This window comes from Euprymna scolopes, chromosome 29, assembly GCF_053919585.1.
Source record: "Euprymna scolopes isolate OS-2025 chromosome 29, ASM5391958v1, whole genome shotgun sequence".
In the NCBI taxonomy this organism is placed as follows: Eukaryota; Metazoa; Mollusca; class Cephalopoda; order Sepiida; family Sepiolidae; genus Euprymna; species Euprymna scolopes.
In genome coordinates, this window is record NC_136510.1 from 2,084,081 (window position 1) to 2,111,509 (window position 27,429).

General features: G+C 33.3%; 2 protein-coding genes and 1 long non-coding RNA gene across 6 annotated transcripts in view; 2 read left to right on the plus strand and 1 right to left on the minus strand.

Moving 5' to 3' along the window:
• LOC145252433 (long-chain-fatty-acid--CoA ligase 5-like) overlaps positions 1-14,090 on the plus strand; it is a 197,155-nt gene extending 183,065 nt beyond the window's left edge. Inside the window, exon 22 of the mRNA XM_080111830.1 lies at positions 7,258-14,090. Within this exon, the coding sequence (XP_079967956.1) occupies positions 7,258-7,398 (141 nt within the window). The 3' untranslated portion in view covers positions 7,399-14,090. The remainder of the gene's footprint in view (positions 1-7,257) is intronic.
• On the plus strand, positions 2,930-7,210 carry LOC145252438 (uncharacterized). Its single transcript, XR_013863600.1, has 2 exons — positions 2,930-6,745; positions 6,776-7,210. It is a non-coding gene; the product is annotated as an uncharacterized LOC145252438 (long non-coding RNA).
• LOC145252435 (protein Njmu-R1-like) overlaps positions 11,746-27,429 on the minus strand; it is a 97,211-nt gene continuing 81,527 nt past the window's right edge. For 2 of the 4 annotated variants that reach the window (XM_080111832.1, XM_080111831.1), the window contains 2 exons: positions 24,520-24,590; positions 12,506-21,020 (listed from right to left, as the gene is read on the minus strand). In XM_080111832.1, coding sequence (XP_079967958.1) covers positions 20,867-21,020; positions 24,520-24,590 — 225 coding nt within the window. In that variant the 3' untranslated portion in view covers positions 12,506-20,866. Of the gene's footprint in view, positions 12,057-12,505; positions 21,021-24,519; positions 24,591-27,429 lie in introns of those variants that run through there. The other 2 variants (XR_013863597.1, XM_080111833.1) reach the window with 2 other exon arrangements.

Below are 27,429 nucleotides of genomic sequence, written 5' to 3' on the forward strand. Positions count from 1 at the left end.
TAGGTTTGTTTCTCTAGTCAAGGGAAGGGTGTTACGAATGTAAACTCCAAGTCCGTGCATATGTCTGTCAGAGTCCTTACGGCAGAGTGGGAGATATCCAGGCATGTTAAAGTAGTTAGAGGGGATGGAGGAGTGTAGGTTAGTCTCACTTAGTGCTAAGATATCCGGGGTATTTGTTAGGAGAAATGCTTCAACATCAGCTAAATTAGTTCTAAGCCCACAGATATTTGTGAATGCAAGCCTCAAGGGAGGAGGCAAGTTGGATTTGTTTGACCCTAAGCCTGGTTTAAGCTTATTTTTAGATTGTACTGTCATCATTTTTAACGAGTTTCAGTTAGGTTAGGGGAAGCCGAGCAGGAGGTTATGCAGAATATCACATGCATCACAAGTAGACCATCAGCTGACCCTCCATCAACTAGGACTGTGGCCTCAGGAAAGCCCACCGGGGATGAGTGCAGGGTCCCTTGTCCATGCGCGCCATGGCACTGCAAACATCCCGATATTATACAACTGTTGATGGAGCAGCCGCTCTAAGCTCTACCAAAGAGTTAGGGCATCTGTACTACCAGTCGGAAACAGCAGCCAGTAACTGTCAATCCGGTACCCTCAACCCATCAGAGAAAGGTCAACCCAATCTAATTGCTCAGGCATATATGGTACTCAAGCATTCTCAAGTGCCCAGCTTTAGGGGTGGGGTGTGTCGGGAGTGGGGGAAACGGCGTTCATTGCCCTAGACAAGAAACAAGATCTACCAATGGGTGTTTCTGTCGAATCACTGTGATAGTATCTCTGCGCCTGACTAATAGGCAAAGAAGGAGTATGGAAGCCGGGCGATAAGCAGGACCTATCTACTCCTTAAGCAATTTAGGTTTGCAAACCGGTAATTTGTTTGAGTCACCAGCTCTAGGAAGGTTGTCATCCAAGACTGAAGAGGCCTCCCTCTTTGGTTTAGTTTCAGAGTTTTCCTTCTCCTAGACGGATGATCTGGAAAGATCTCCTGGGTCCGTCACCACTGAGAGGGTTTGCTCCGCGCCTGGGTTCTAATCCAGGTATTTCTGCGACCCCGCGTGGTTAGTTAATGTTATTGGGTTAGTTTGTAGAGGTTATATATCTGCTAAATAGTTACACTCCTCAAAGTGAATTAGGGACATTGTTATTTCATTGTTACTGGATAAAGGGGTTGAGTAGAGCTCATGCAGTGTAAGCAACTATGATTGTAAGGAGGCTTGTTAGGAGGAGATAATGTGGTTTGAGGCTTTCTCATATATATACATTTTTTATTAGTTTTCTTTATTTTTTTTCTTCATGTGAGCTTGGGCCTAGTATAACATTAAAGTGTGAGTAGGTGTTAAGAATTGAACTACGAGTTGTGCCCAAACTATATTTTAGATGACAGCAGGGCATGAGATGCGAGTGCAATATAGTACGGATACAACAGTAAGTTTTGAGTCATGTGTAATTTGGTAAATAAATATATTGTTACAGAGAATAGAGAGAGAGAGGTGAGTAAACGTGGAGGTAGACACGTTTACCAGAACCGAAGGTCAGCTGACCAAATTACGTATGTGTGACGTGGTTGGCTAGATCTGTGAGATTTGATTTGAGCTTTGAAGAAGACGGACGTTTTTCCGTGGTCTCTCCCTCTTAACTGGGGAGGGGGGGGGAGACGAACGCTGACGTGTGTGAAGAAGAACCACACAAGCAGATTTCACTTTACACCTGCTGCAGGACCTCTGGGGAAAGTGAAATAAAATCTATAAAAAACATTCATCGTCTTGGAGTGATAAATCTTCGTCAAACAGGTATCAAGTCTCCCTCCAGGATGAGAAATTTCCAGATGGTTCAACAGCGAGAAGCAGAGGTAGGTTCAGAAATTACATGTCACACACACGATTCCCTTTATGATAATCAAACACACAACCATTTATATTAGAGACAATCACACGGAATCTTTCTTCTATATTTTTATAAAGTAATAGGGTTCGTGTGTTTCTGTCTGTGTGTACAGCTCTCCACCATCAACGAAATATAAACGAGGTAAGAGGGTAGATCTCTCCTGGTAGAGAAACATTAGAACCCATTTTAGGATGTTTCTGTTATAGGAGACATAAGAATCTGTGCCTAATTTCTTTATATACTATTCTACAAACAACCCCCATATCGAATGACTTATGCTCATTTGCATATCACATTATATTAAATCTCTTTAACTAATTACCTCGACCTTATTACATATTGGAAATATTCTAATCATTTCAACTGTACTATTTACAAAATCTATTTAACATTTAATCTATCTTCTATCTATCTATATCTATATCTATCTTCTATATATATCTATAAAAACAGAGATGTGTGTGTGCCACAGACGATTTCTGATTGGTTAATCCAATAATCACATCTCCTAAAAAACAATCGTTTCTACGCTCTTACCTTTACCATAAAATATTATGGCTTTATTTATTGTCCATCTTGGAAGGGTTTAATTTTTTAATAACTTGTTATTTACAAATTAAAAAAATACGAAACTACACGAAATACGCGCACACAAAATACTAAACTACACGAAAAATACTAAACTACACGAAATACGCGCACACACGCGCACACACACACGTTCACTACCGTCACGTTGTTATGGCAACCAAACCCGCTGACTTCTTTTTCTCATTTCACTCGTGGTCTTAAATTCATTTCGGGTTTGTATTACTGTACACATAGATTCGAATAAGTTGCCAAAAAACAAATATATAACAAATAAATGTTATCAAAGGCAAATTTTTCGTGTTTTTATTCAATTTAACATGTTTATTCAGCTCGAAAAGCATACAGTGTTTACCGATGTATTGGAAAATTCAAGATGGCGGCCGATTCTCTCTTTAACACGGTAAGTTTGGAAAAAGGTGTAATAAATAAAAAACCGGTTAAAATACTGTTAAAAACTCGCTCAATATATGTTACCGTGACATAGGTTGACATATATTCGGCGGGTTTTTAATAGTATTTTGTATAGTTTTTTATTTATAACACCTTTTCCCAAACTTACGGTGTTAAAGAATGTGTGAGACGCCATCTTGAATTTTCCAACACATCGGTAAACACTGTATTCTTTTCGAGCTGAATAAACATGTTAAATTGAATAAAAACACGAAAAATATATCCAGTTTTTATCGGTTTTTTACCTTCTCTGCAGAAGTACAAAAAAAAACAAACAAAAAAAAAACGGAAGGTACTTTTACAGAATGTTAAACTAACCCTAACCGATGTTTTATGTTTAGTTTAGGAAAAGTCAGAAGAAATAAAAGTCATTATTGCATGAAATATACGTATTTAGTTGAAGTATTGTTTATGTCAATTCTTTCGAAGAAATTTAGCAAGAATACCTGTAAACCAGGAAATCGGTAAAATGTCATCATGGATGAATACTTGTCTATTATAATTTCTACCCTTGACAAAAACTTAGCCATAACAAAAGAGATTTATTGTTCAGATTGTTTTTGAGATTGATTTCTAAAAAGATATTTTATAAATAAAATCGACTTTAAACTTAAAGACTTAAATTACAATAATTGAATTTAAACATTCTTATTTCAATATTTGGCACATAACACCTGCAAAAATGATCACAATGTCAGGATTTCATTTTATTTCAGAATCGATGGCAAATACTAATATTTAACATTAGTTTATCATTTAAGCCGATAAAAAAGCCCTTTTTTTTCCGAGTCATAAAAGGATTTGGAGTTTCCTAATCAACCTTTCGGGTGCAGTTGCACGCTCTCAAAATAACTAAAGTGTTGGCTTTAAAAAAATTGGTTCATTAAAACTAAACAGGTTTAGTTTTAATAAAAAAAAAAAAATTAAAAAAAAATCGCTTTGGTAATTAGATATGTCGTATGGTTATCCCTAATCGCTGAATAAAACCGCTAACGAGTTGAATGATTACGACATAAAATTAAACTCGGGTTCCTGAAACGGAAACTTCGTTTGTTTTTTTCTTATCAATATATTTACATTGTTATTTTGTTTTCATTTTCAATCATTCGAACAGTTTTCTTTTTCAAGTAATCCAAGTTACAAAATTCCCACTGTTTACTATGCTAAAATCACAATGACTAATGTATACCTATTAACCCTTATCCTTGAGTGGCCTCTGGGCCTTGATAAGTGGTGACACCCATGTAAAAAAAAAAAAATCACTCGAACAGTTTCCTTTTTATAATGCACAGTTTTAAAAGTTTAAAAACGATATAGTTTTTACTTCAGGAAAATTAATGGGTCAGTTTTTACGATGTGCCCTGTTAAAATACTGTTAAAAACTCGCTCAATATATGTTACCGTGACATAAGTTGACATATATTCGGCGGGTTTTTAATAGTATTTTGTATAGTTTTTTATTTATAACACCTTTTCCCAAACTTACGGTGTTAAAGAGGGTGTGAGACGCCATCTTGAATTTTCCAACACATCGGTAAACACTGTATGTTTTTCGAGCTGAATAAATATATTACATTGAATAAAAACACAAAAAAGATATCCAGTTAGGTAGAAAAGTAACTTATCTTGCCTTTGATAACATGTATTTATATATTTGTTTTTGACTATTTTTTCGAATCTATGTGTACAGTAATCTTGCCAGGATGCGGAGGAAAATGAATGAAGGGGGAGGGGAATAAAATAAAAACATTTTGGAAACAGAGTAAGTTTGAAAGAATTGCTTTGCACAGAAAGAAATTAATGAAAAAATAAAATTAAATTTCTTTTCTTTCTTGATTTTTTTTTTAGTTTTTTATGAAAAAGGAAGTCAAAATTAAGACTATAAAAAACAATTTTTATTAAGAGCGAACCTCAGTCGTCAGGTCTGTAAAAAAAAGACGTGGAATAATAAATGTTTTCTAATACAAATTGTTTTTACTTATGTGTTCATTTGTCTCTTTGAAGTTCGTTTGTTTAATATATCGGTTTGCAATATAATTTTGTCATTCTGTCAGACTCAAATTTTAAATCTATATATCTATAAAAGTGAAAGTGTGTGTGTGTGTGTGTGTGTGTGTGTGTGTGTGTGTGTCTGTGTACATTTCCCTACGAAATAACTCTGTCAATTTTTAGTCTACAGACTCGAAATTTGATATACAGGGTACTGAGATTTGGAAAAATCTATGTGATCGGTTTTTAGCCAGAAATTTGGCGATTAAGGGGTCAAAGTTCAACGATTTGAGCTTTGAGAACTCTACCAAACTTCTCCGACAATTTTGGGTCTACACACTTTAAATTTTAGATATAGCTTCCGTGGACATGGATCTAACTTAATAACTTGATTTGAGCCCAAAACAATAAATTTTCAGGGGTCATAATAGGGGTCAAAGTTTAAAAAATTACCCCCTTTTTTTTTGCTCAGCATACACCTCCAAACACCCGGGCAACGCCGGGCACCCATGCTAGTATGTTATATAGAAAACGTAAAAAGTGCCCCTAAATGAAGAACTCTATATAACATATTCAAATGTAACGAAAGCTCAATTTGGTACCCCTCAAGGATAACCTCGATGATAACGAATATATAACAATATGGGCTGGTTTTAGGTGCGAATAAAGTTGAAAGGTACAAAGTGAGTTTCTATTATTTAGAGATGTTTTCAGCATTCAAGTAAGAGTTATGGACATTTAGCATAGCAAGGAGCATTGGTTCTGTTTCGTATTTGCGTTGCAAAGCTATCTAAGAGGAGACATAGTTGTGTAATGCAGTGCGGTGTGCTTTGCTTCCGAGTACATACTTTGGCTGTTAAATACCAACTGGAATAGGACTGAACTCCAATGCATGTCTAAAGGGTAGAATTGTATAGATGTGTAGTGATGACTAGGCAGTTAGCATGTGAGGGTTAGGGGCTGGAAGTTAAAGATTCCAGTAAAAAACGGTGTGAAATGTAGGAGTTAAGTGGCGGTTTGGTGGGAAGGAGCAGATTGTTAGCCTTCAAGAGACAGGGGTTATTAATTTACAAGAAACATATCTACATTAGGATTTAGAGTGGCAGGTAAGTTTTTTTTTTTTTTTTTTTTTTTTTTTCGCATGCAGGTTAGACAGGTCTTGGAGGTAAAATGTGTATTGGGATTTCGTAGCTAGCAGTTAGGTGTTTGTTCCAGTTACAAGAACTAGTTAATGGCGGATCGGAAAATTCGTATTTTGTATTTATAGGCATATATTAAGGTCACGCATAGAGCATAGCATCCACTCAGGAAGAATAGCTCTAGTATCACAGCTAAGATACTGCATATTTAGGTTACGAATAGTGAGAGTTAAAATTGGGCGGCACTTTTTTTTTTTTTTTGCACCTTACCATGGCTGTTAATATTAAGTATTGTACTTAAATAAAATTCTTCTGTCATCTAAATAATCTAAATAGGGATTCCCCCACCCCATTACTACGTCGATGTGACATGGTCAAAAGAAAGATTTGTCAGGAAATTGTTTTAAAATAAGTGAATCAAGAATGGTCAAGATTTGCGAGAAATAAGATAAAATTACATAGAATGATATGAGCACAAACGAAAAAAAAGAGATTTGTTTGGTTTTAAAAATAAAAATAAAATAAATAAGTAAAAATAGAATAAAATAAAATATTAAAACAAAATAAAGTGTGCAAAAAAAAAAATAAATAAATAAATAAATAAAATGTACTTAGCTAAAATTGAGCTGTGTGGCTCTCTTCGACCACCATGCAAATGACGCTAAGGAATTCTACCCCAGGTCATTGGAGTAGTTCTAATTCTACCCCAGGTCATTGTTTGGTAATGGACGCAACAGTAAAGACGTCACTTATGGTATGGTTTTGAGCCTGCCTACTACCTTTTTTTTCTTTTTTGCTCAACACACAAACAAACTAAAACTAGTTGTTTATAAAAAAAAAAAAAAAAAAAAAATGACACTACAGCTCATTAACGTAACAATGGATTTCAAAAAAAAAAAAAAAATGACACTACAGCTCATTAACGTAACAATGGATTTCTAAAAAAAAAAAAAAAAATGGCACTACAGCTCATTAACGTAACAATGGATTTCTAAAAAAAAAAAAAATGGCACTACAGCTCATTAACGTAACAATGGATTTCTAAAAAATAATGGCACTACAGTTCATTAACGTAACAATGGATTTCTAAAAAATAATGGCACTACAGTTCATTAACGTAACAATGGATTTCTAAAAAACAAAAAGCGATACTAAATTTGTTTTTTTATTTCCTCCATCTCCTGTCTTTCAGGTGAAGTCTCTTCATATCCACCCTGAATTGATGACTGTCGAAAATGGATTGTTGACACCAACGATGAAAGCAAAGCGAAAAGATGTAGCAAAATATTTCCACTTACAAATTGAAAATATGTACAACAGCTTGAATAAGTGATTGGGTTTTATGGATCACATGACCTTCAGAGGTCAAATACATGTGTGTGTCACTGACTGGGTTTGTGGGTCATTTCTCTCTTTTTCTTCTTTTCTCCCTTCCTTCTCTGTATATATTTATGTGAGTGTGTGTGTGTGCATATGTGGATCTGTACAGCTCTGTTAGCATCCGAACTCCAACCAACACACATGCAACCCTGTAACCCCTCCCAATCACCCTGTAACTCTACGCCCACCCCGCCTTGCCCCGAATATCCTCGTTCGTCAATGGCAATAGATGAGAAATGGATAAAAATGCTGACTAGTCAACAGTCAAGAAGTCAATAAGTAACAATAATAAAATAACTTCTACCAAAGGCAGTAAAATTATTGTATGATTTTATCATGCTGAAACTTTTTTTTTTCAGAATTTGTTTGATTTTCATATGGCTTATCGTTGCACTAAAACCAAAATGGCTGACCACGTGAGATTATATTATGATGAAAAGATAGTTTAAAAAAAAATGGTGTTTCTCTTAGAATTCCCTCTATATTAAAAAAGAAAAATGTTTGAAGTATGTACGCGTGACAAAGAAAATATTTTATACTGAAAATCATTTTAATTGATATATTAATTTTATTTTTGAATAAAAAATAAAAAAAATTTATGGTGAAACTATGAGATGATCTTCTGACGCTATTTTAAAACCGGTTTCACAAAACAAAGGACATAACTCCAAATAATTCAAATTTGCAAGATTTTAAAAAGTCATTCTTAAGATTGGATGGGGAAAAGCCAAGGAAAAACTCAAATTCGTTGAAGAATGATTTTCTTTATAAAAATAAAACTACTTGATCAATTTATGTGATTTTTGGAATATGACATTTTATTTGCGTTAAAGATATAGATTTCTTTTTTGCTATTTTTTCTTTTTAATGGGGGAATTCTGGACAACCGCCAAAAATGCTTCTCTAATATTAACTCTAAGTCTGGGTGGCAAAACCACCTCTTTCCAAACAAAAATCCTCGTAAAACTCCACTTAATCACCTAAGTTTAGCAAAATAAAATCATTACTTGGTCACCATGTTTTTTTGTGTGTTTCATAGAAATAAAATTCTGAAATGACAACAAAACAAAACTTGGTTTCTAAACGTTAAAAGTTTATGTGCTGAAAGAGAATTTAATTCTTAATTTGCTGTAAATTATTTTTTTTCTTTACGATTTCTTGATTGTTAACTATATTGCAATTTTACAGAAAATCGAAATTGATTACTGAATAAAAAATTTAAAAAATTGCTAGGTTTTTAATCTGATATCATTTTCTAGAAAAAAAATTTTAACGAAAGACAAAATTTTTGTCTTTCGTAACGAAAAATTCTTTGATTCATTATTTTTCATTCATTTTTTTTTTTCTTTTAAAAAACAAAAACTAAATCATTGAAACATTTTTTTCCCTCCAAAAGCAACTTTTCCTTGTCTGCATTTTCTTGTTACAATTTTTAGCGTCACCCTTAAATGGTCACTCACCCACTCTTAAAAATATATATATATATATTATGCTTCTTAAAAGCAAAAAAAAAAAAAAATGTTTTTTCTTTTTCCACCTGAGAATTTTTTAGTTTGTATTATTTGAACTACGTCTTCTCATCTTGGTTGTTATTTTCACATTTTGGCAAATCTTTTTGAACGTGGCAAACTGTATATCTTTTCAACCGGGATTCATTATTTAATTCAGTGATAGATTGTTCACATTCTGTCAGACATGGATAAAAGAAGACTTAGGTTGAATACTGAATGAGAACCAAATTAAAAAAAATTTTTTCTTGATATATGTACCATTCACTGAATGAAAATATTATATTCCAAAAATCATGAAAATTTATCAAGTATTTATTTTTTTTTTAATCTGATCATTTTTTTACGACTTTTTTGCAATTATTTGTAGCCATTATAAGACTGATTTTAAATTCTCTGGAGTTCCAATTGAGTTACCTCTCTTTATTAAACATGTGACATCAAGATAGATCGTTCTTGCTTGATCTTACTTTTGATTTTGTTGAAAAAACTACTTAATCAATTTACATAATTTTTGGAATACGCCATTTTTGTTCCGTTATAGGTACATATGTCAAATATGTTTTTTAGGTTGCATTCTGAACTTGCATCGAGCCTAAGTGTTAGTTAACAATCAGTTCTAATTGACCGTAATCTGGAGTTTGAAGGTTCAATCCTCACTATAGGCAATGATAATGAAGAATATAAAAATTAACACTTTGACCCTTTATGGCAGATTAAATTTGAAATTCTATACCGGTTACCAAGTTCACCATAAAGATTCCTTGAATTAAAAAAAGTATGTATTCAGAAGCCGGAGATTGTCAACTAAAATGTGAATGGAACACAATGAGAATTGTAGTCTGAGTAATCCAAAGCATCAATCCTCATCTCAAAAAAAAAAAAAAAAAAAAAAAATTTATTTTACCTTCCCTATTATGTTGCTTCTTAAAATGTGAAAAAATTTTCTTTTTCTGTACCCCCTCCTCCCCTCTCTCGTCTCTTCTGGCGTGTTTGTTGTTTGAAAGAAATTTCTCCTCGTTTTGCTCTCTTTGATGGAAAGAAAATTGAATCTTGAATGTCAATCAAGGTCAATCTTCCAATTTTGAGCTGCTGAGGATCAACCCTTGTGATAACAACTTGGACGTAACCATGACGACAACAACCACTGATGCCTTTTTTTTTTTTTTTTTTTTTCTTTCTGAAAAATTTTAGCAGAAAGTGAAAATCTATAAAAATTTATCTTTTGAAAAAAAAAAAATCAAACAAACAAATCTATTAATTTTCTTTGAAATTTATCAACTGACATTCCTAAAGAATTTAGTTTTAATCAAATGAACGTCAAAAAAAAATTATAAATGCGTTAAGTTCTTTTGATTTTCAAAAAATTTTCATTGTAAGAATTTTGTTATTTTGATTTTCTATACAATTACATGTCAAGTTAGAATCGAACAAAGTGTATAGCTGTTCTGGTACTATACTTCATATTTTCTTGCCTTGGTCAGTAAAGAAATTCTTCTAGACTGAGGCAATTTAAAATTTTTTTTTTTCCCTACGTTAAAAACAAACTTTGTTTCTAACTCTGCTCTCATAGGGAAGCAAATTAATAGGAACCCTTCGATGAATGTGAGCCAAAAGATTTGACGAAACAAAATGAACTTTTTTTTTTATCCATTTATAAAAGTTTTGGACACAGTTTTTTTTGTAGTTTTCAACAGTTGATCAAGAGTTGCGTCAACAAAATGTTTAAATATAAACAAAAAATTTCTTGTCCATTATAAAAATAGACGTATGCATGCTTATACACCTCTCTCTCTCTCTCTATTGAAAGAAGGTATTCATAGGTATACAGACAAACTGAAAGATAATCTTAAACTTGCTGGTATGGAAATAAAAACGTTTGAAAATTATGCCTCGGATAGAAAGTTATGGAAAACAAAATATATTTTAGGCATTAACACTAATGCAAATACAAAATTATCACATCAAGCCAATCTATGTAGAACGCAAACAGAAACTGCACCTTCTCAACCCGTAACTTACGAGTCATGCTGTTTGGTTTATGAGAGCAGGGGCAACACCAACATTGAATGCAGAATAAAACAGATTTATGACTCGTGCGGCGAAAGCATATGTGTTAAGATTTTGTTCCTTAGAAGCGCTGGTTGAGTTTGAATTAAATAAGATACGTATTATATACGTTTGAAGCCAGACCCAACGCATTGTTACAAAATAAACAGATGTTTATTTTGTTAAAAATTTATGTTAAAGTTCATAAACATATTTCGACGGAAACGGTCATCTTCAGTATGTCGTTTACTTTATTTTTTTTGCCATGTGTAAAAAAAACCCGGCACTATAAAAATATATCCTAATGCATTTAATCGTTATTCAATAAGAATGTTACATCAATTAGGGGTGTATGATAAGTTATTTATACCATGGTATTTCAAAGCCTAAAGCTCTAATAATGTTACATAGCATCTTTTCTCCTTTTTTGATGAGAAGCATTATGCTTCGAAATACCATGGTATAAAGAGTTTACTTATCTTACACTTCTAATTGATGTAACATTCAGATTGAATAAATGATTAAATCTAGATGCGTTAGTATTTTATATATATATATATTATATTTTTTTTTTTTTTTTTTTTGTCATACAGGCTGCAAAGTAATTTGTTGAACTTTGAATTATCCCAGTAAGTCTCCTCTTAAAAAAAATCTTATGCTTTTAACTCCTCATATATATATATATATATATATATATACACACACACACACACACATACAGGGTGTATTTAAAAAAAAAAAAAAAAAAAAAAAAAAAAAGACTTGCTCATTGAATGACAATAAAACCTTTATTTATGAACATGGAGTGAAACGGAATCGCTTTGAATACGGAAGACATATTTGAAAAACTCACGATAGCAAATGTTCAAATTGATGAATATTATCCAGACAACGCTGATAACTAACACCAATGAATTCAAACAACATTAAACAAGTCATTACAGCACAATTTTTGAAACCTGCTGTATATGTATATGAAAGCAGATGAAAATGTCGTTAATGTTGTGTCATAATCCCTTTGTTTCAGTTGAGGTTGTTTATATTCCACTTTGCACTAAAAAAAAAAAAAAAAGGCATGAAACTATTTTTCCCTGTAATATATTATTGACAGATTTAGATAATCTCTAATTTTTTTGGTTTATGTTCAGTACCCCCACCCTACCCATATTAAAATTTTTCAGTTATGTTCATATCCTCCCCCCCCCTTAAAATACAGAAAAATCTTCGATATAAAATTTATCATTACAAAACAAAGATGTCATATTCAAAAAATCATGTAACTTTTAGTATTTTTTTTAACTAAGAAAATCAAGTTTTATGAAGAAACAAGGACGGGGTGGGGTGTCTTACTCTGCCATCTTAAAAGTAAAGTTACTTCCTCCCTTTAATAACCTCTCCAGAAATAGAAATTAAATCAGGCTTGTAATGGCTATAATTTACCATTAAGTGCTAAACAATTTAAAAAAAAAAAAAATTTGATTCATGTTTTTTGGAGTACTATTCTTTCTTAGTGGGAATTCTGAACAAGAACGAATTTTTCAGTTTTTTTTAAGTTGTAGGAAGCTTTCAATTTCTTGAATCTTCAAGATTTCATTTCCTGTCAAAATTTCTTACTATCATCGAAATCATAATTGCTATTTCATTTGCAATCACATCCTATTATGGTTGCAATCACATCCTATTATGGTTGCAATCACATCCTATTATGGTTGCCCGCAGAAAATTTGTTGCACCAGAAGTTTTAATTTTATATTTTGTTTATGACTCTAACTTCGACATTTTTTAAAAATCATCTGCTGGAGTTTGAAATCATGTTTTGTTAGTAAGGATTCATCAAATATCCATTTTTAACTGAAATTTTTTTTTTTTTTTTTTTTTTTTTTGGTTTAAATCGAAAAAAAATCTTTTGACTAAAACATGATCGAGTGTGGTGGTCTGTTTCTACCTTTTTTATTTTTATTTTTTTAAACTGGCGTCGATCATTATTCCTGGCAGATTTGAATATCAACATGCAACTTTGGAGAAATTACAAAAACCTTCAATCACTTTTTTCCGATGTAAATTAGTTGCTGTCTTTCAATTATGGTTAAGTGTCGATTGAAACCTGTTAATACTCAAGTCTGCCATTTATAAAACTAGCATTTTTTTTTTTTTTTTTTTTTTTTATTCCTCAAATTGAATTCCTGCAAGTTTTTGTTTTTCTGCTTTCAAGAAAAAACAACTTTTTGTCTTAAAAAAAATCTTCACTTTTTTTTTTTTTTCTGAATCGAGAATTTGGCACTTTTTACTCTCTAACCAAAATATAAACGAAAGATTTTAACAATTCTTCACTTCAAAAGTCTCAAGATTGAATTTAAAAATATCAAAACTTTAGATTTTAACAAATCTGCAATATTCTTTCCATTCTATAAAATTTCTCCCAGTCTTTTTTTTTTTTTGAAATTGATTTAAAAAAACAAAAAAACAAAATTGATCATTTCAATCACTGCAAAGTAATTTGGTTAAAAAAAAAAGATTGCTGATTTTTTTTTTTTTCCTTTTAAAATTATAAGCAATTTTTTTTTCCTGCTCACTAAGATGAGAGATCAGTTTATTGTGCTTGTAAAACCTGTGATATATCTCAACTTAGAAAAAAATATTTTATTTTAAAATAATTTATAGTTGTCAAAAAAAAAAAAAAAGTGAGAAAAAAATTGGGAACCTTCTGAGCACAATAAACTGATAACTGGTCTTATTCTTGATTGGATCGAGCAAGAGTTACATTTTGGGGTGTCAAACTCAACCACTTTAAAAAAATTTAAGTATAAAAGAAAATGTGGATTTTTCTCAAAAAAAAAAAAAAAAAAAAGGCTTTTTTTTTCTTTTTAATACACAAGAGTTCACAGATGAAAAGTTTGTGGGGGGGGGGGAGGTTTCGGTTGAACAAAACTGAAAGATGCTTTTTACTCCCTCATTTTACTTGCAATAAATCCACAAAACAAAAAAAAAAAATTGTCTTTTCAAGAAAAAAAAAAACATCTGTGACGAAGCGAGAAAAAATAAAAAAAATCTGTAATCAACTTTTGTTCATTAAAAATTTTCAGCTATTTTTTTGCTAATTCTTTTCTCAATTTTTGTATTTTTTTATGTATGCGACATTTTCTGGGATAAGTTTTTCTTATTGTTCAGAATAAAAGAAAATTAAAAAAATTGAATTTCAGCTAAAAAGCAATGCTATCTATTTAATTATCATGTCTAAATTAGTAACATGTTACTTTATTACATTATATATTTACTTTCACGATTCAGTGATCCACCATTTTTATTTTGAAAATGTGACTTAAACAAGGGAAGTAACTCGTAGTTTGGAATCCATTGATGATTTTTAAGTAAAACTTGCAAAATTTTAATAATTTTGTAATGTTACCAATTTTGATATGTCAATTAAGTTGATACGACTGTAACAAAGCCTCTGAAGCTGGTTTAGCAGCAGCAGCTGGCTGGACAATGTGACATCACAGCAGAGGTAAAAAGGATGTGTGTTCGAAGGAGTGGTGTTCTAGGCATGGCTGGTGTTCAGAGAAGCATGTGTTCAAGACACATTCGAGTGAGAACCGATGCACTTAAGACATGAGTGTTTGGAGTCGAATTTGAAGAGACGTGGGTGATGTCACAGTAGGGACGAAAAATCATACGAAGAAACGAACTCTTAAATATTAAGAAAAAATGCGTTGTTGAAAATTTCAGATATAAAAGGCTGTCTTCATATTTTCAAACTATCTTCCAAAACTCACTTTCAGTTTCGATTTTAGCTGATGGTATAAATGTTTTTTTACTTTGGAAATCAAGACTACATATACGAAATCTAGACAAATTAAAATATCATACTCAAGCATATTTTACGTCTCAGCAAAGGTATGATATATACATTATGAACAGAACCATTGATGCTGGGTTAGCAGCAGCCATATGCAAATGACCAAGCCAGCTGTGCAATTTGACAGCAAAATTTTTGACGCGTGTGCGTGGTCCCCCCCTCTTGTGCTGTATGTGAGATGACGCCACAAAAAAAAAAAAAAGTGGAGATATAATGAATGTAAGAAGTGTGAAGGGCCAATGTTGTCTTCATATTTTCGGCAAGTTTCAGAAAAATATAATGGATGGGCAAAAGTGTCTTGGTGCATTTGTGACCCCTTTTGAGCTCCTGGAATGCCGAATCCCAGTGAAAATGGATAAGTGATGCAGTTTCACATCTTAAGACATACATATAAAGTTATTGAGTAATATGAAAAAAAAGAGCTTCATTTTTTTTTTTTTTTTTAGTCCTAAAAGTCCCAGAGGGATGTGAATCAGAATTTTGTCAGGATTACCCATACTAAATTTATATTAAGAACGATGGCCTCCACATTTTGGCCAAGTTTAATGGATGGATCAAACACTATGGGGCAAAGTGTCATTTTTGGCCATTTTGGGGTCTCTTTTGAACCCCTGGGGATGTCGATTCCCAGAGTAACTGGATAATGGTGCAGTCTTGGGCCTTAACACATGTATATTTGACTTGACCACCATGAAAAACCACTGTATAGTCAGAATTATCAAGATTTTGCTGAGAAATATGAAAGAGCCATAAAAAAGATAGAGGCATTTTTAGCACAAAAAGTTCCTGGACACACGAACCAGAATTGTGCCAGGATCACCCATACTGGATTTATATTGAGAACAATGGCCAAGTTTTAAAAAAATCTAATGGATGGATTAAAATGTGTAATTTTTTTGCCATTTTGGGGCATTTTTGACCTCTTGAGCCCCTGGGGATGCAACAGGAATTTTATTTTTGTAAAAAGAAAAAAAAAAAAAAAAATTTACTGTGCACATCTATTTAATGAAATACAATTTGTGGCAAAATTTCAGGAAAAACTAATGGACGGTTATCTGGCAATTGCATGGACACGCTGAAGCTACTGAAAACATTTACCAGGGTTACCCATATTGTATTTATATTAAGAACGATCAAAAAAAGCAAAAATGATGTGTTCAAAGTGGGGTTTCAGGTGTGGCTAGTGTTCAGAAAAACACATTGTGAGACGTGTTCAAGACCCGGGAAAGGATGTATTTGAGAGACTAGCGTTTGGAGAAGTGAGATTCAAGACCCGTGGGTAACATCAAAGCAGACAAAGAGTCACACACGGCCTGCAAAGGGGAAATGAACTGTTTAAATATTTAATTTAAGAAAAAAAAAAAAAAAGGCTGTTTTTTTTTTGTTTTGTTTTTTCTGTTCCTTGCAACGGAGTCTATATTGTGTTGGGTCCGTTAAAAAGTAACAACATTTAAAGGTACACGACGATACACCATTTCAGTTGAAATCCAATTTTCGTTTTTATGGAATATCTGAAAATGTCTTAACTATTAAATCTTTTCTCTCCGGTAAACAAGTTTATACAAGTAGTCGTCAATGAGAAGTCCAAGTATCAATGCAGACGTGGTTCAACTTTCTTCCTTTTCGTCAATGATCTCCCAAATAAAGAGTTCATTCGTCGACAAAATCCACAGACAACACGCCTCAATAGCAACACTTAAAAGGTCAACAACAACCAAGATCTCTAAGTTTCTCTTCTGACCTTGAGCACGTGGTGAAAAAGGTGACATTCAAAACCAAGTTTCTATATTTTCACCATAACTGCTCTGATCCCCATGTCTCTAAGAGACATCCTATTTTGACAAGATTCTGGGTCTGACCTGAAACAAGACTTGCAGAAAAATGGTTGCATCATTTTTTTTTTTTTTTAAACCACTCCAGTCCTTGATGTGCATTAGAGCCAGATACATCCTAAAATTGCAAACTATTGTCACATCTAGGCAGGAACTGCTTCAAGCAGCTTATCCCGTTTTGACATCGTTCACAACGAAGTGATACCCTTTTCTCTTCCCTGCAATTTCTTTCTCACAGAAGAAACATTGCAAAAGCCTGTCTTTACACTATTTTTATTTTCATGGCAAATGCTCGGCTGAGTTTGAATACATTTGAGGGGTCTGAGACTAGACGACATTACATTTGTGATCATGCGGTTGGAGATTGCATTTAACTTATAATCCACTGCGAGTGGACAACAGTAGTAGTTGTAGTTACTTAAATACAAAAAACTTCATCAAATCAAACAATGTCATTTAACATTTAAAAAAAAAAAAAATTTTTTTTTTTTTACAAAATGGCGATAAATTAGGTAAGCATACAAAAAACATTTTCAAATTAAAAAAGAAAAAAGAATCGCAACTACATTTTAAATATTTCATTTATTATGACAATAAAACTATTAAAAAAAAATGTTGATAATTACATAAAAATTTGTAAGACATTCTCTCGGTTTTGCTGTAGTTTTTTTTTTTTTTTTAATAATTTTCTATTTTAAAGGCATTTTTACAACGACCCCAAAGAAAATAAAAATCAGTCTACTTTTTGACTATGAAATAATTATAGTTTTCCCTTATTTTGAAAATCGAGCAGAAGCAGATAATTCAACTCAAGAAAACTGTACGAATTAAAGCCAAGTTATCTGCCCCTGTGCAATTAAATGGAGAAGAGTCTAGCCATGTCTACTTCCAGTTTAATTTTTATGCTAAATACAGTAAACAGCTAATATTTACGTATTGTTTATATTTTTAATCAATAAAATTAAATACATTTTGATTTGAACAGAAGATAATACAGAATAGTTAGATATGACCAAATCCATTTATAAACAAATTGAATGACTAACTTAAACCAAAAACTATTGCACGAGTAGGTTTATACACTGAATGCTCAACATCTTTGGTTAAAAATAAAAGTGGTTCTTGTACACAAGTCACTTCATATTAAAATGCATTTTTTTTAAAAATCTGTATGATATACCTATCTATGACTAAATGAAAACAGCATATTCCAAAAATTACGTAAATTAATCAAGTAGTTTTATTTTTATTACAAAAAATTATTTTTAAGTGATCAATGGGAATTCGTAGGCATTACAAATTGTTTGAATTATCTCCTTTTGTTTCTTAAGATTGCTTTCAAAATGGCAGGTGAGAGTCGATCCTCAGTAAATTTGATTTTCTTATTTAAAATAAAACTATTTGATGAATTTATGTGATTTTTGGAATATGATATTTTAGTGTCATCATACATACGTATATCATACATATTTTTAATATGCTTGGAATTTTGAACAAAAATTAAGTTTATCCACGCCTGTCCTCATAGTTACCTTTTGGCAGCTGTCCTCTGACTTTCGTCTTCCGACGACCTATTGGTATTAACCTCACAAATTTCAATCGGCACAGTAAACGACAATTTCCAACTTTTGGCAACAGAAGAAAAAAGTCAAATGCAGCAGAGCAACCCTAACAAAGACGGACTGAAAAGATAATTAGCCAATAAAACTTTGAATGAACAATGTGGAAAAACTTGAATGTGTTAGTGAACAATTTGGTGCTTATGTAGTTCAGCAAAGATAAAAAGTTTGATCAAGCAAAAAAAAAAAAAAAAAAAAAAAATTTGATCAAATTAAGCAATATATTTTTTTTTCTTACTTATTCATAAGAAAAAAATATCATTTAATTTGATCAAATAGTTTATTTCAATAGAGGAAAGTCAAATTTTAGTGAGACCTATTGTAATGCAGCCATCTTGGTATTTCAGCTATGAAGGGAAAGGGCGCCAGGGGAGATAACTTCACTCCATCTAATTCTTGAAATTTGCCAAAATATGACGAGATTATTTTTACAGCTTTTGAATAATTTTAGGTTTTCGTTTTTCTTTCTGTTATTTTTTCTTTCAAAAAATTGTTTCAAAATTTATTAATAAAATTATTGGAACTTCATGTGCGTTTTGACAAACTCTCCTCTGGCGCCTCCACCCCCTCTTCGTAGCTGAAATCGCCAAGATATCTGTGTTACGATCGGTCTCACTAAAATTTGATTATCTACTGTGGAAAAAGAAAAAAAAGAAAAAATAACTTGATCAAATTAAGCGATTTTTTTTCTTTCTTTTTTTCCTTCTATAAAGAAAAAACGGGTTTCTATTACTGTACACACAGATTCGAAAAAGTTGTCAAAAAACAAATATATAACAAATAAATGTTATCAAAGGCAAGATAAGTTACTTTTCTACCAAACTGGATATATTTTTCGTGTTTTTATTCAATGTAACATGCTTATTCAGCTCGAAAAGCATACAGTGTTTACCGATGTATTGGAAAATTCAAAATGGCGCCCGACACTCTTAAACACGGTAAGTTCAGGAAAAGATGTTATAAATAATAAACTAGACAAAATACTGTTAGAAATTCGCTCATTATGTTACCGTGACATAAGTTGACATATATTCGGTGTTTTTTTAATAGTATTTTGTCTAGTTTATTATTTATAACACCTTTTCTTAAACTTACCATGTTAAAGAGAGTGTCGGGCGCCATTTTGAATTTTCCAATACATCGGTAAACACTGTATGTTTTTTGAGCTGAATAAACATGTTACATTGAATAAAAACAAAAAAAATGTATCCAGTTTGGTAGAAAAGTAACTTATCTTGCCTTTGATAATATTTATTTGTTATATATTTGTTTTTTGACAACTTTTTCGAATCTATGTGTACAGTAATACAAACCCGAAAAAACTATTTAATCAAATCAAGCAAATCTTTTTAGAAGTTCATTTCATAACAGACATGTACCTCAGATTTTTTCTTTATTTTCATTTTTTTTTTAAATATTTTTACTAAACTGCATAAACACCAATTTAACTGGCAAACAATTTAACTGGCTTCATCCGTTAGAATAAATTTGATTCATTTCATTTCTCAGCTGAGAAAAATTTGTATTTTTCAAACTATCGTTCTCATTTCCAGTATTATTTTAACGTTTTGGCGGATGTAACCTCCAACCTTCAGGTTTATCTTGTCAAACTCGTGTTCACGCAGAGGATGAAGTAAAATTCAGCTGTAAATTATTCTTCAAATCGTGAATCACCAATGTTACTCTGTCGATTAACGCTTCTGTTCAAAATTCCATGCAGATTTCCAAATTTTACAAAAAGATTTTCTCCCAAGTTTGACAAAATTCACCATAAGAAGGTCGGAAGTTATATTAACAAAAACTTAAAAATAACACAAGATGTAATCTGAAGAATCCAAAAGTGTTTTTGTATTTTTATCATCTAAAACACGATTTCATTCAATAAAACTTTAACGTTAATAAGTTTTTACTCTTGTACACATTTCAAGGTAAAGAATTTTATATGAAAACCGAAGAATGCATCGATGCCTTAAAATATAAATAACATATCCCCCCCACCACCACCACAATTCCTTCACTTTTACAGTGCTAAAATTTCTCCAAGATTTAAATTAAAAAAAAAACTGTTTTAGATTTTTTTTAAAATAAATAAAATTTCTTCAATTTACAAACAATAAATGCCACAATTGTTTAACCCCCCCTCCTTTGAATTTTACTGCGATAATGTCAACTTTAAAAAAAATTTTTTTTTTCTTTTTGGTAATGGCAGTAATTAAAATACGAGGAAAAGAGGAAGTTCTTCCTTTGTCTTTAAAAATTTATTTTGCTGAGGCGTTTCATCGGGCCAATTTGCCCCCCCCCCCCACCTCTACCAACCGTTTCAAGGCACCAATATACAAAAAAGATTTGACTAGAGGAGGAAGAGGATCATCCACTCTCGACTTACGGAAGTACAAAATAAAAGAGAAAAACAGGCAGCAGTGTTGCAGCAGCTATCGTCAAAGTAGACCCCCCCCCCCCCACTTCGACAGAAAAAAAAATCCCCTTTTCTGAAATGCATGGCTAAGGGGGAGGGTTTGCAGAGGAAGACAGAAAACAAGTTGCAGGTGATCGCAGATCAAGAAAAAATAGAGTCCATCGTGTCGTCATTCTCTTCGATGAATTCCTCGAGAGCACGAAGTGCATCAAGGTCGTTTGGTTGAAGGTCAAGCAATTGGCAGTATTTAAGCAAGACACTTCCATAACCAGAATTCTTTAGAAACAAATACGCCCTAAAAAAAAAAAAAAAAAAAAAAAAAAAAAATTTACAAAGAATTTGGTAATTTTTCAACACAATCATTTTTCTTTAATTTTTTCACAAAAAAAAAAAAAATTTCCAATGTGGAAAAGAGAGTTTATACTCATCAAAATCCAGATTTGTAGAATTCAACTTTCGGCTGGGAAGAAATGAAAACATTTCAAAATTTTGTTCGAGAAAACTTTAGGAATTCAAAAATATTTCTAAAACATCTTTATTAAATTCAAATAAAAATAGAAAAAGGCACAAGACCCCCCCCCCTTCGTCATCTGACAGCAATATGATATAAAAAGTAATTGCTAATGTGCATTTATGTTCGTTTCAATATTTATTTATCGATGAAATGTATGGGTTATCGCAACATAAATAGAATGCACAAAAATTTACATTGTTAAAATTTATCTGAAGCGGATAAAAATGAAATAAATAACAGTTGAATAAATAAGTTAACAAATGACAAGGGGAAGGAAAGAGGAGAGTGCCATCTTTCATTTAACGGCTCTCTTAGATGCTGGCATGTATAGGATGACTTTAAGAAATTGACTTCTAAACTAGCTTATCTCTGGATATTTCTTTATTTATCCCTCTTTCAAGTATATATATACATATATATATATATATATATATATATATATATATATATATATATATATATTTGATATCAAATTATATATATACATAATTTGATTCATATCTTTGAAGGTCAATAAACTCTCTAAAAAAAAAAAATTGTCAATTTATTTCTAATAACATTTTCACATGAGTCGCGTGCTGCATTTGAAAAAACAAAAAACCTGTTCATTTAACATCTCAATGAGATTTTTAACATCCCAGATTTTTACACCTCCAAGAAGAAAAAAAATGATAAAAAAGAAATCGCTTGAAAAAGCCCCAATTAGCAAAATTTGCTTCATATCTTTAAAAGGTAAATAAACATCATTTAAAGGAAAAACTTTTTTTTTTCAAACAATTTTTAATAGTTCTTGACATTTAACAGAAAGGGAGGCAATTCAGTATGGATTCAACCAACAGCAGCTGACTAAAGTATTAACATTGTTTGCAGTGGAAATTTCTTTTTTTCAGTGTTTCTCAATTTACCAGTAGAGCTTTTCATACCATCTAAAAAATTCCAACAAAAACCTAACAGCCAGCCATGGTTCTCCCCAGAATGTGCTGCTGCTATCGCGCACAGAAATCACTTTTTCCATAGCTACCAACGTAATAGATGCACTGAGACTAAAGCTGCTTTCAGGTCTGCCAGCAACCACTGTAAAAGAGTAATAAAAAAATGCAAGAGAGCTATATGCCCAGTCTGTTAAATCCAAGGTAGCTGATCAGCAGCTTGGTTCCCACCAGTTTTGGCAAATAACAAATAGGATCCTGAACAGAAGTGTGCGTTCTATCCCATCCATTATCAATGGACCAGAGGTCATCTTGTCAGCGTCAGACAAGGCCAAACTATTTGCAAAGAACTTTGCAGCTAATTCTACCCTATGCGACGAAGGCCATCAACTCTCCATATTTCCTCCTATAACACAGAACAAGCTAGGTAACATACAAATATCCGTGCATGAGGTCGCCACGCTAATAAAGAACCTAGATTCCAGTAAAGCAACTGACCCTGATGGCATCCCAATTATAGTGTTAAAAAAGCTTCAACCAGAACTTGCTCCCATACCTACGAAACTATTTAAGCGCTGCCGTAAGAAGTGCTTTCCGACTCCCTGGAAGACCTCATCAGTTTGCCCTGTATTTAAGAATTCAGGTGATAAGTCATCTCCCTCTCAGTACAGACCAATAAGTCTCCTGTGTGTTATGAGTAAGTTGCTGGAATCCATATTAAATAGAGAAATAGTCAACCACCTCAGCAGGAATAACCTTAGTGATACACAATATGGTTTCCGCTCTGCAAGATCTACTGCAGATGTGCTGACGGTTATATCCCACAGGATTAGTGAATCTCTTGACAACGGCTTCCTTTCTAGGGCAATTGCTCTTGACATATCAAAGGCCTTCGACAAGGTATGGCATAAGGGTCTACTTCACAAGATTTCCAGCTACGGTATAACTGGAAATGTTTTCTCAATCATTAAATCATTTCTCTCCGATAGGCTCATAAGAGTAGTAGTAGATGGACAAAAATCGGAGGCCTGCAATATAAATGCTGGAGTCCCTCAGGGGTCAATCCTGGGCCCAACTCTCTTCCTGATCTACATCAATGATCTCCCTAAACACATACTTAAATCATTCGTTGACATCTATGCTGATGACACGACCATCTACGGCAACACATCAAAGGCTGTAAATGACAAATTTCTCTCTGATTCTCTCTCCTCTGATCTTGAGTGCGTGGTTCAGTGGAGGAAGATGTGGCTGGTTACCTTTAATGCATCCAAAACCAAACTCCTATCGTTACATCATCAACGCTCTGATCCCCAGCTGGCATCAATTGTGATGGATGGCTCTCGTCTGGGTGAGGCCCCGTGTTTTGACAAGCTTCTGGGTTTGACCTTTACTCCTGATCTGAAATGGAACACGTATATCAAGTCTTGCCAAGGTCGCTGGAAAGATGGTGGGATCCTTCTACCGCTCCAGAAGATATCTCACTACTGATGCAATTCTCTATCTATATAAAAGCCAAGTACGTCCAAGGATGGAATACTGTTGCCATATCTTGGCAGGAGCGGCCAAAAACAGCCTATCATGCCTTGACAGAGTACAAAATAGACTTCGTGGCTTAGTGGGGGATGCCCTTTTCTCTACCCTGCAACCTCTCTCCCACAGAAGAGACGTTGCAAGCCTATCCTTGTTTTATCGTTATTTTCATAGCAGGTGCTCGTCTGAACTCCAATCTCTGGTCCCCCCTTGCCAATCTTTCACGAAAAACACCCGTCTAGCTGAATCCACTGTGAAAAATTTCCCCCACTCTATTATCTGTGCCTAAATCAAAATGAGGATTCCATGAACCAAGCTTCTTTCTTAGAACTGCACGCCTGAGGAACTCTGTTCCGTCTTCCTGCTTCCCTCCGGACTACAACTTGGATGTCTTCAAGTCCAATGTTAACAAATTCCTAATGAACCGCCCCCTTAATTAAACACTTCGTCAAATCTCCACACTAACGTAATGTACTTGCAATAACCCTTATCCCTGAGTGGCTTCCGGGCCTTGATAAGTGGTGATCACTGTGTAAAAAAAAAAAAAAAAAAAAAAGAAGAAATTCCCAGGAGAAATCAAGTCAATTGCTTGCTGTTGTCCCACAAAAATGAAGCATAAAGATTTATGCAGCTAACTTGCCATAAGTATATATTTCTAAACTAGCAATAAAAAATATTTGTAAATTAAAATAATTAGAAAAAAAAAAGAAAAAAAGTTACCGTCATTTGGTAAATTTTACAGAAAGTAATTTTACTTCATTTCTCATGAACAATCTCTCCCTCCCCGCCACAAAAAAAGGCAACAAAACAGAACTCACCTATACAAAGCATAATGGTCATTTTCTGCTTGTTTCAGGAGACGATTTAAAGTGTTGATGTGTTGAATACACTGCAACAAAAGAATTTCCAGAAAAAAAAAAAAAAAATTACATTTTCACTCCACAACTTAGAAAAAACTACTACTACTACGACAACAATATTCTAACCAAAATGTCTGCAAATATTTCAAGACTGAATCTTCGATTAAAAATTACACGGCACCTGATGTTATTCAAAATTTTACTGATGGGTTAGTGTTCATCAAGGCCTGGGGGGGGGGGGCTTTCGAGAATAAGGGTTAAAGAGATTGTCAGTTATCCGATGAACAACACCATGACATGATTGGAGAAATTGCCCAGTCGTAAAATACGCTTAAAAATATTTTGATGCAGATTTTGTATTTATTATTATACTAGTCGGGGTGCCTGGCGTTGCCCGGGTGTTTGGAGGTGTGTGTTGAGCAAAACAAAAAAGTTGTAGCAGGCAGGCAGGCTCGAACCTGTGATGCAAAAACGGAAAAGAAAGTGGAGGTGTGTGTGGGGGGGGGAGTGTGGGTGTGGGAGTGTGGGTGTGTGTGTGTGTGGGTGTGTTGGTAAAAAAAAGAAAATGTGGTAGTAGGCAGGCAAGCTTGAAAGTAAAAAAAAAAAACATGACGGATTAGCTGTTGCGTCCTCGTTACAAGGGAAAAGGTCTGTCCCCTTTCCATGTAAATAAGAACATAAGTAAAAATGAGATCAGGATAAACTGAGACTCGAACCTTGTGGCCTGAAAAAGAGGATGGCTCAACAACTATTTGTTAGTTGGAAAGTAACCCTGCAGCATCTTGTTGCACCGATAAGATGATGTTGAGATAGAAAGGGGGAGTTCTTTACTGTTGGTGTAGAGGTAGAGGAGTTCTTGCTGTGAGATTAAAGCTCAGTCAAGCACCTACCATGTGCATAACGATAAAGTAGGGAAAGGAGCAATGTTCAATCATTGAGAAATGGACAGCAGGAAAATCACACAAAAAATTTTTTATGAGAAAATAATCTTTTTTAATGTTACAAAAAATTTTCAATGGAAAATTTTGTTATAAAAAAAAAAAAAAAAAAAAAAAAAAGCTCCTAGGCAACACCAGTTAACACTTGTCAAAATCAAAGGTGTTTAAGAAATGCCCTAGTCATTTCGTCAAACGTGGAAGCCATGTTATGCATGCTGAGGAGGTGGAGGTTAGGGTTAGGGTTAAATACAAACTAATGACAAAGAGACATCTGTCTTTATGGGATCAGATATCATGAACGTCGATGGAAATATTTTATATGTGTCATCTACCTTCTACCTGCTGGTTGTGGCAGCCTGTTCTGACTGAAACCATAACCCAACTATTCCACTCCCTCCACCAGTCATTTTTTTTTTTAACTCCTCTCCCCCAGTTTGGATATATTTTTTTAAACACTAAAATCAAAAATATTTTTATTCTATACTTTAGATTTTAATTTTTTGGTTCTTGTCCAGAATCCCCTCCTCAAACTTATTCAATCCCACAATTAGCACGTATTTTGATTAAAATATAAATAAATAAAAAAAAAGAAAATGTTGATTAACTCGACATGATGATGATGATGAAGTAGTAGTAGTAATGGAATTCCTGAATGGAACACACATGGAAGAACAGTGCTCTGTTAGAAAGACATTTCAAAGGGCATTGTGGTTGATAACTATCGTCTCATCATCTGCCTTCCACTGATGTGGAAACTGCTGACAGGCATTTTAGCAGATGAGATTTACAAATATCTCGAAAAACAAGAGATTTTATTAGAGGAACCAAAGATCAGTTGCTTATTGATAAGACAATATTGAAAAGAACAATATTGATAAGACATTATTTGGGGATTGTAAGAGAAGATTCACAAATCTATGCATGTCATGGATAGATTACAGACAAGCAAATCATGTCGTTCCACATAGTTGGATTAAGGAATAGATGGAAATATTTGGAATAGTTACAAATGTACGAGATTTCTTGGAAAGAAGCATGAAACAATGGAAAATGTCATTAACATCAAATGGAGAAAATCTTGGGAAAGTTCATGTGAAGCGATTTTTCATCGGGACAGTTTGTTGTTATTGTTTGTTTTGAGTATTCTACCCTTGTCGTTCATATTACGAAAGGTGAAGGCATGCTATGAATGAAGAAGGAAGGAGTACCGAGTAAACAATTTATTATTTATGAATGACTTAAAGTCATATGCAAAGAATGATGAGCAGCTAAATGTTTTTTTTTTTACATAGTTATCACCACTTATCAAGGCCAAGAGGCCACTCGAGGATAAGGGTTAAAGAGGGTACAGTAGAAATTGGACAATATAGTAACCGTTAGTAATGGAGATTAGGTAAATTTGTTAACTTATATGGAACGGCTCATCAAAAACTTGTTTGCGTTAGACTTGAAGACAACCATATTGTAGTCAGCTGGAAAGCAGAAAAACGGAAGACAATTCCATAGGCGTGCAGTTCTAAGAAAGAAGCTTTGCTCATTGAATGTACGCTTAGGTTTAGGCACAGAAAAAGAGTGGGGGAAATTAGTGATAGTGTTTTCTGCTCGACGAGTGTTTCTTGTGAAAGTTTGGTGAGGGGAGACCATAGAGCCAAGCACTTGCCATGAAAATAACGATACAGCAGAGACAAACTCGCAACGTTTCTTCTGTGAGAAAGAGGTTGCAGGGAAGAGAAAAGCACATCCCCCACAAAGCTACGAAGTCTATTTTGAACTCTATCAAGGCAGGATAAGTCCTTTCTAGCAGCTCCTGTCCAGATGTGGCAACAGTACTCCATCCTTGGGCATACCTGGCTCTTATATAGATAGAGAATTGCATCAGCAGTGAGATATCTACTGGATCGATAGAAGGATCCCATCATTTTTCCAGCGG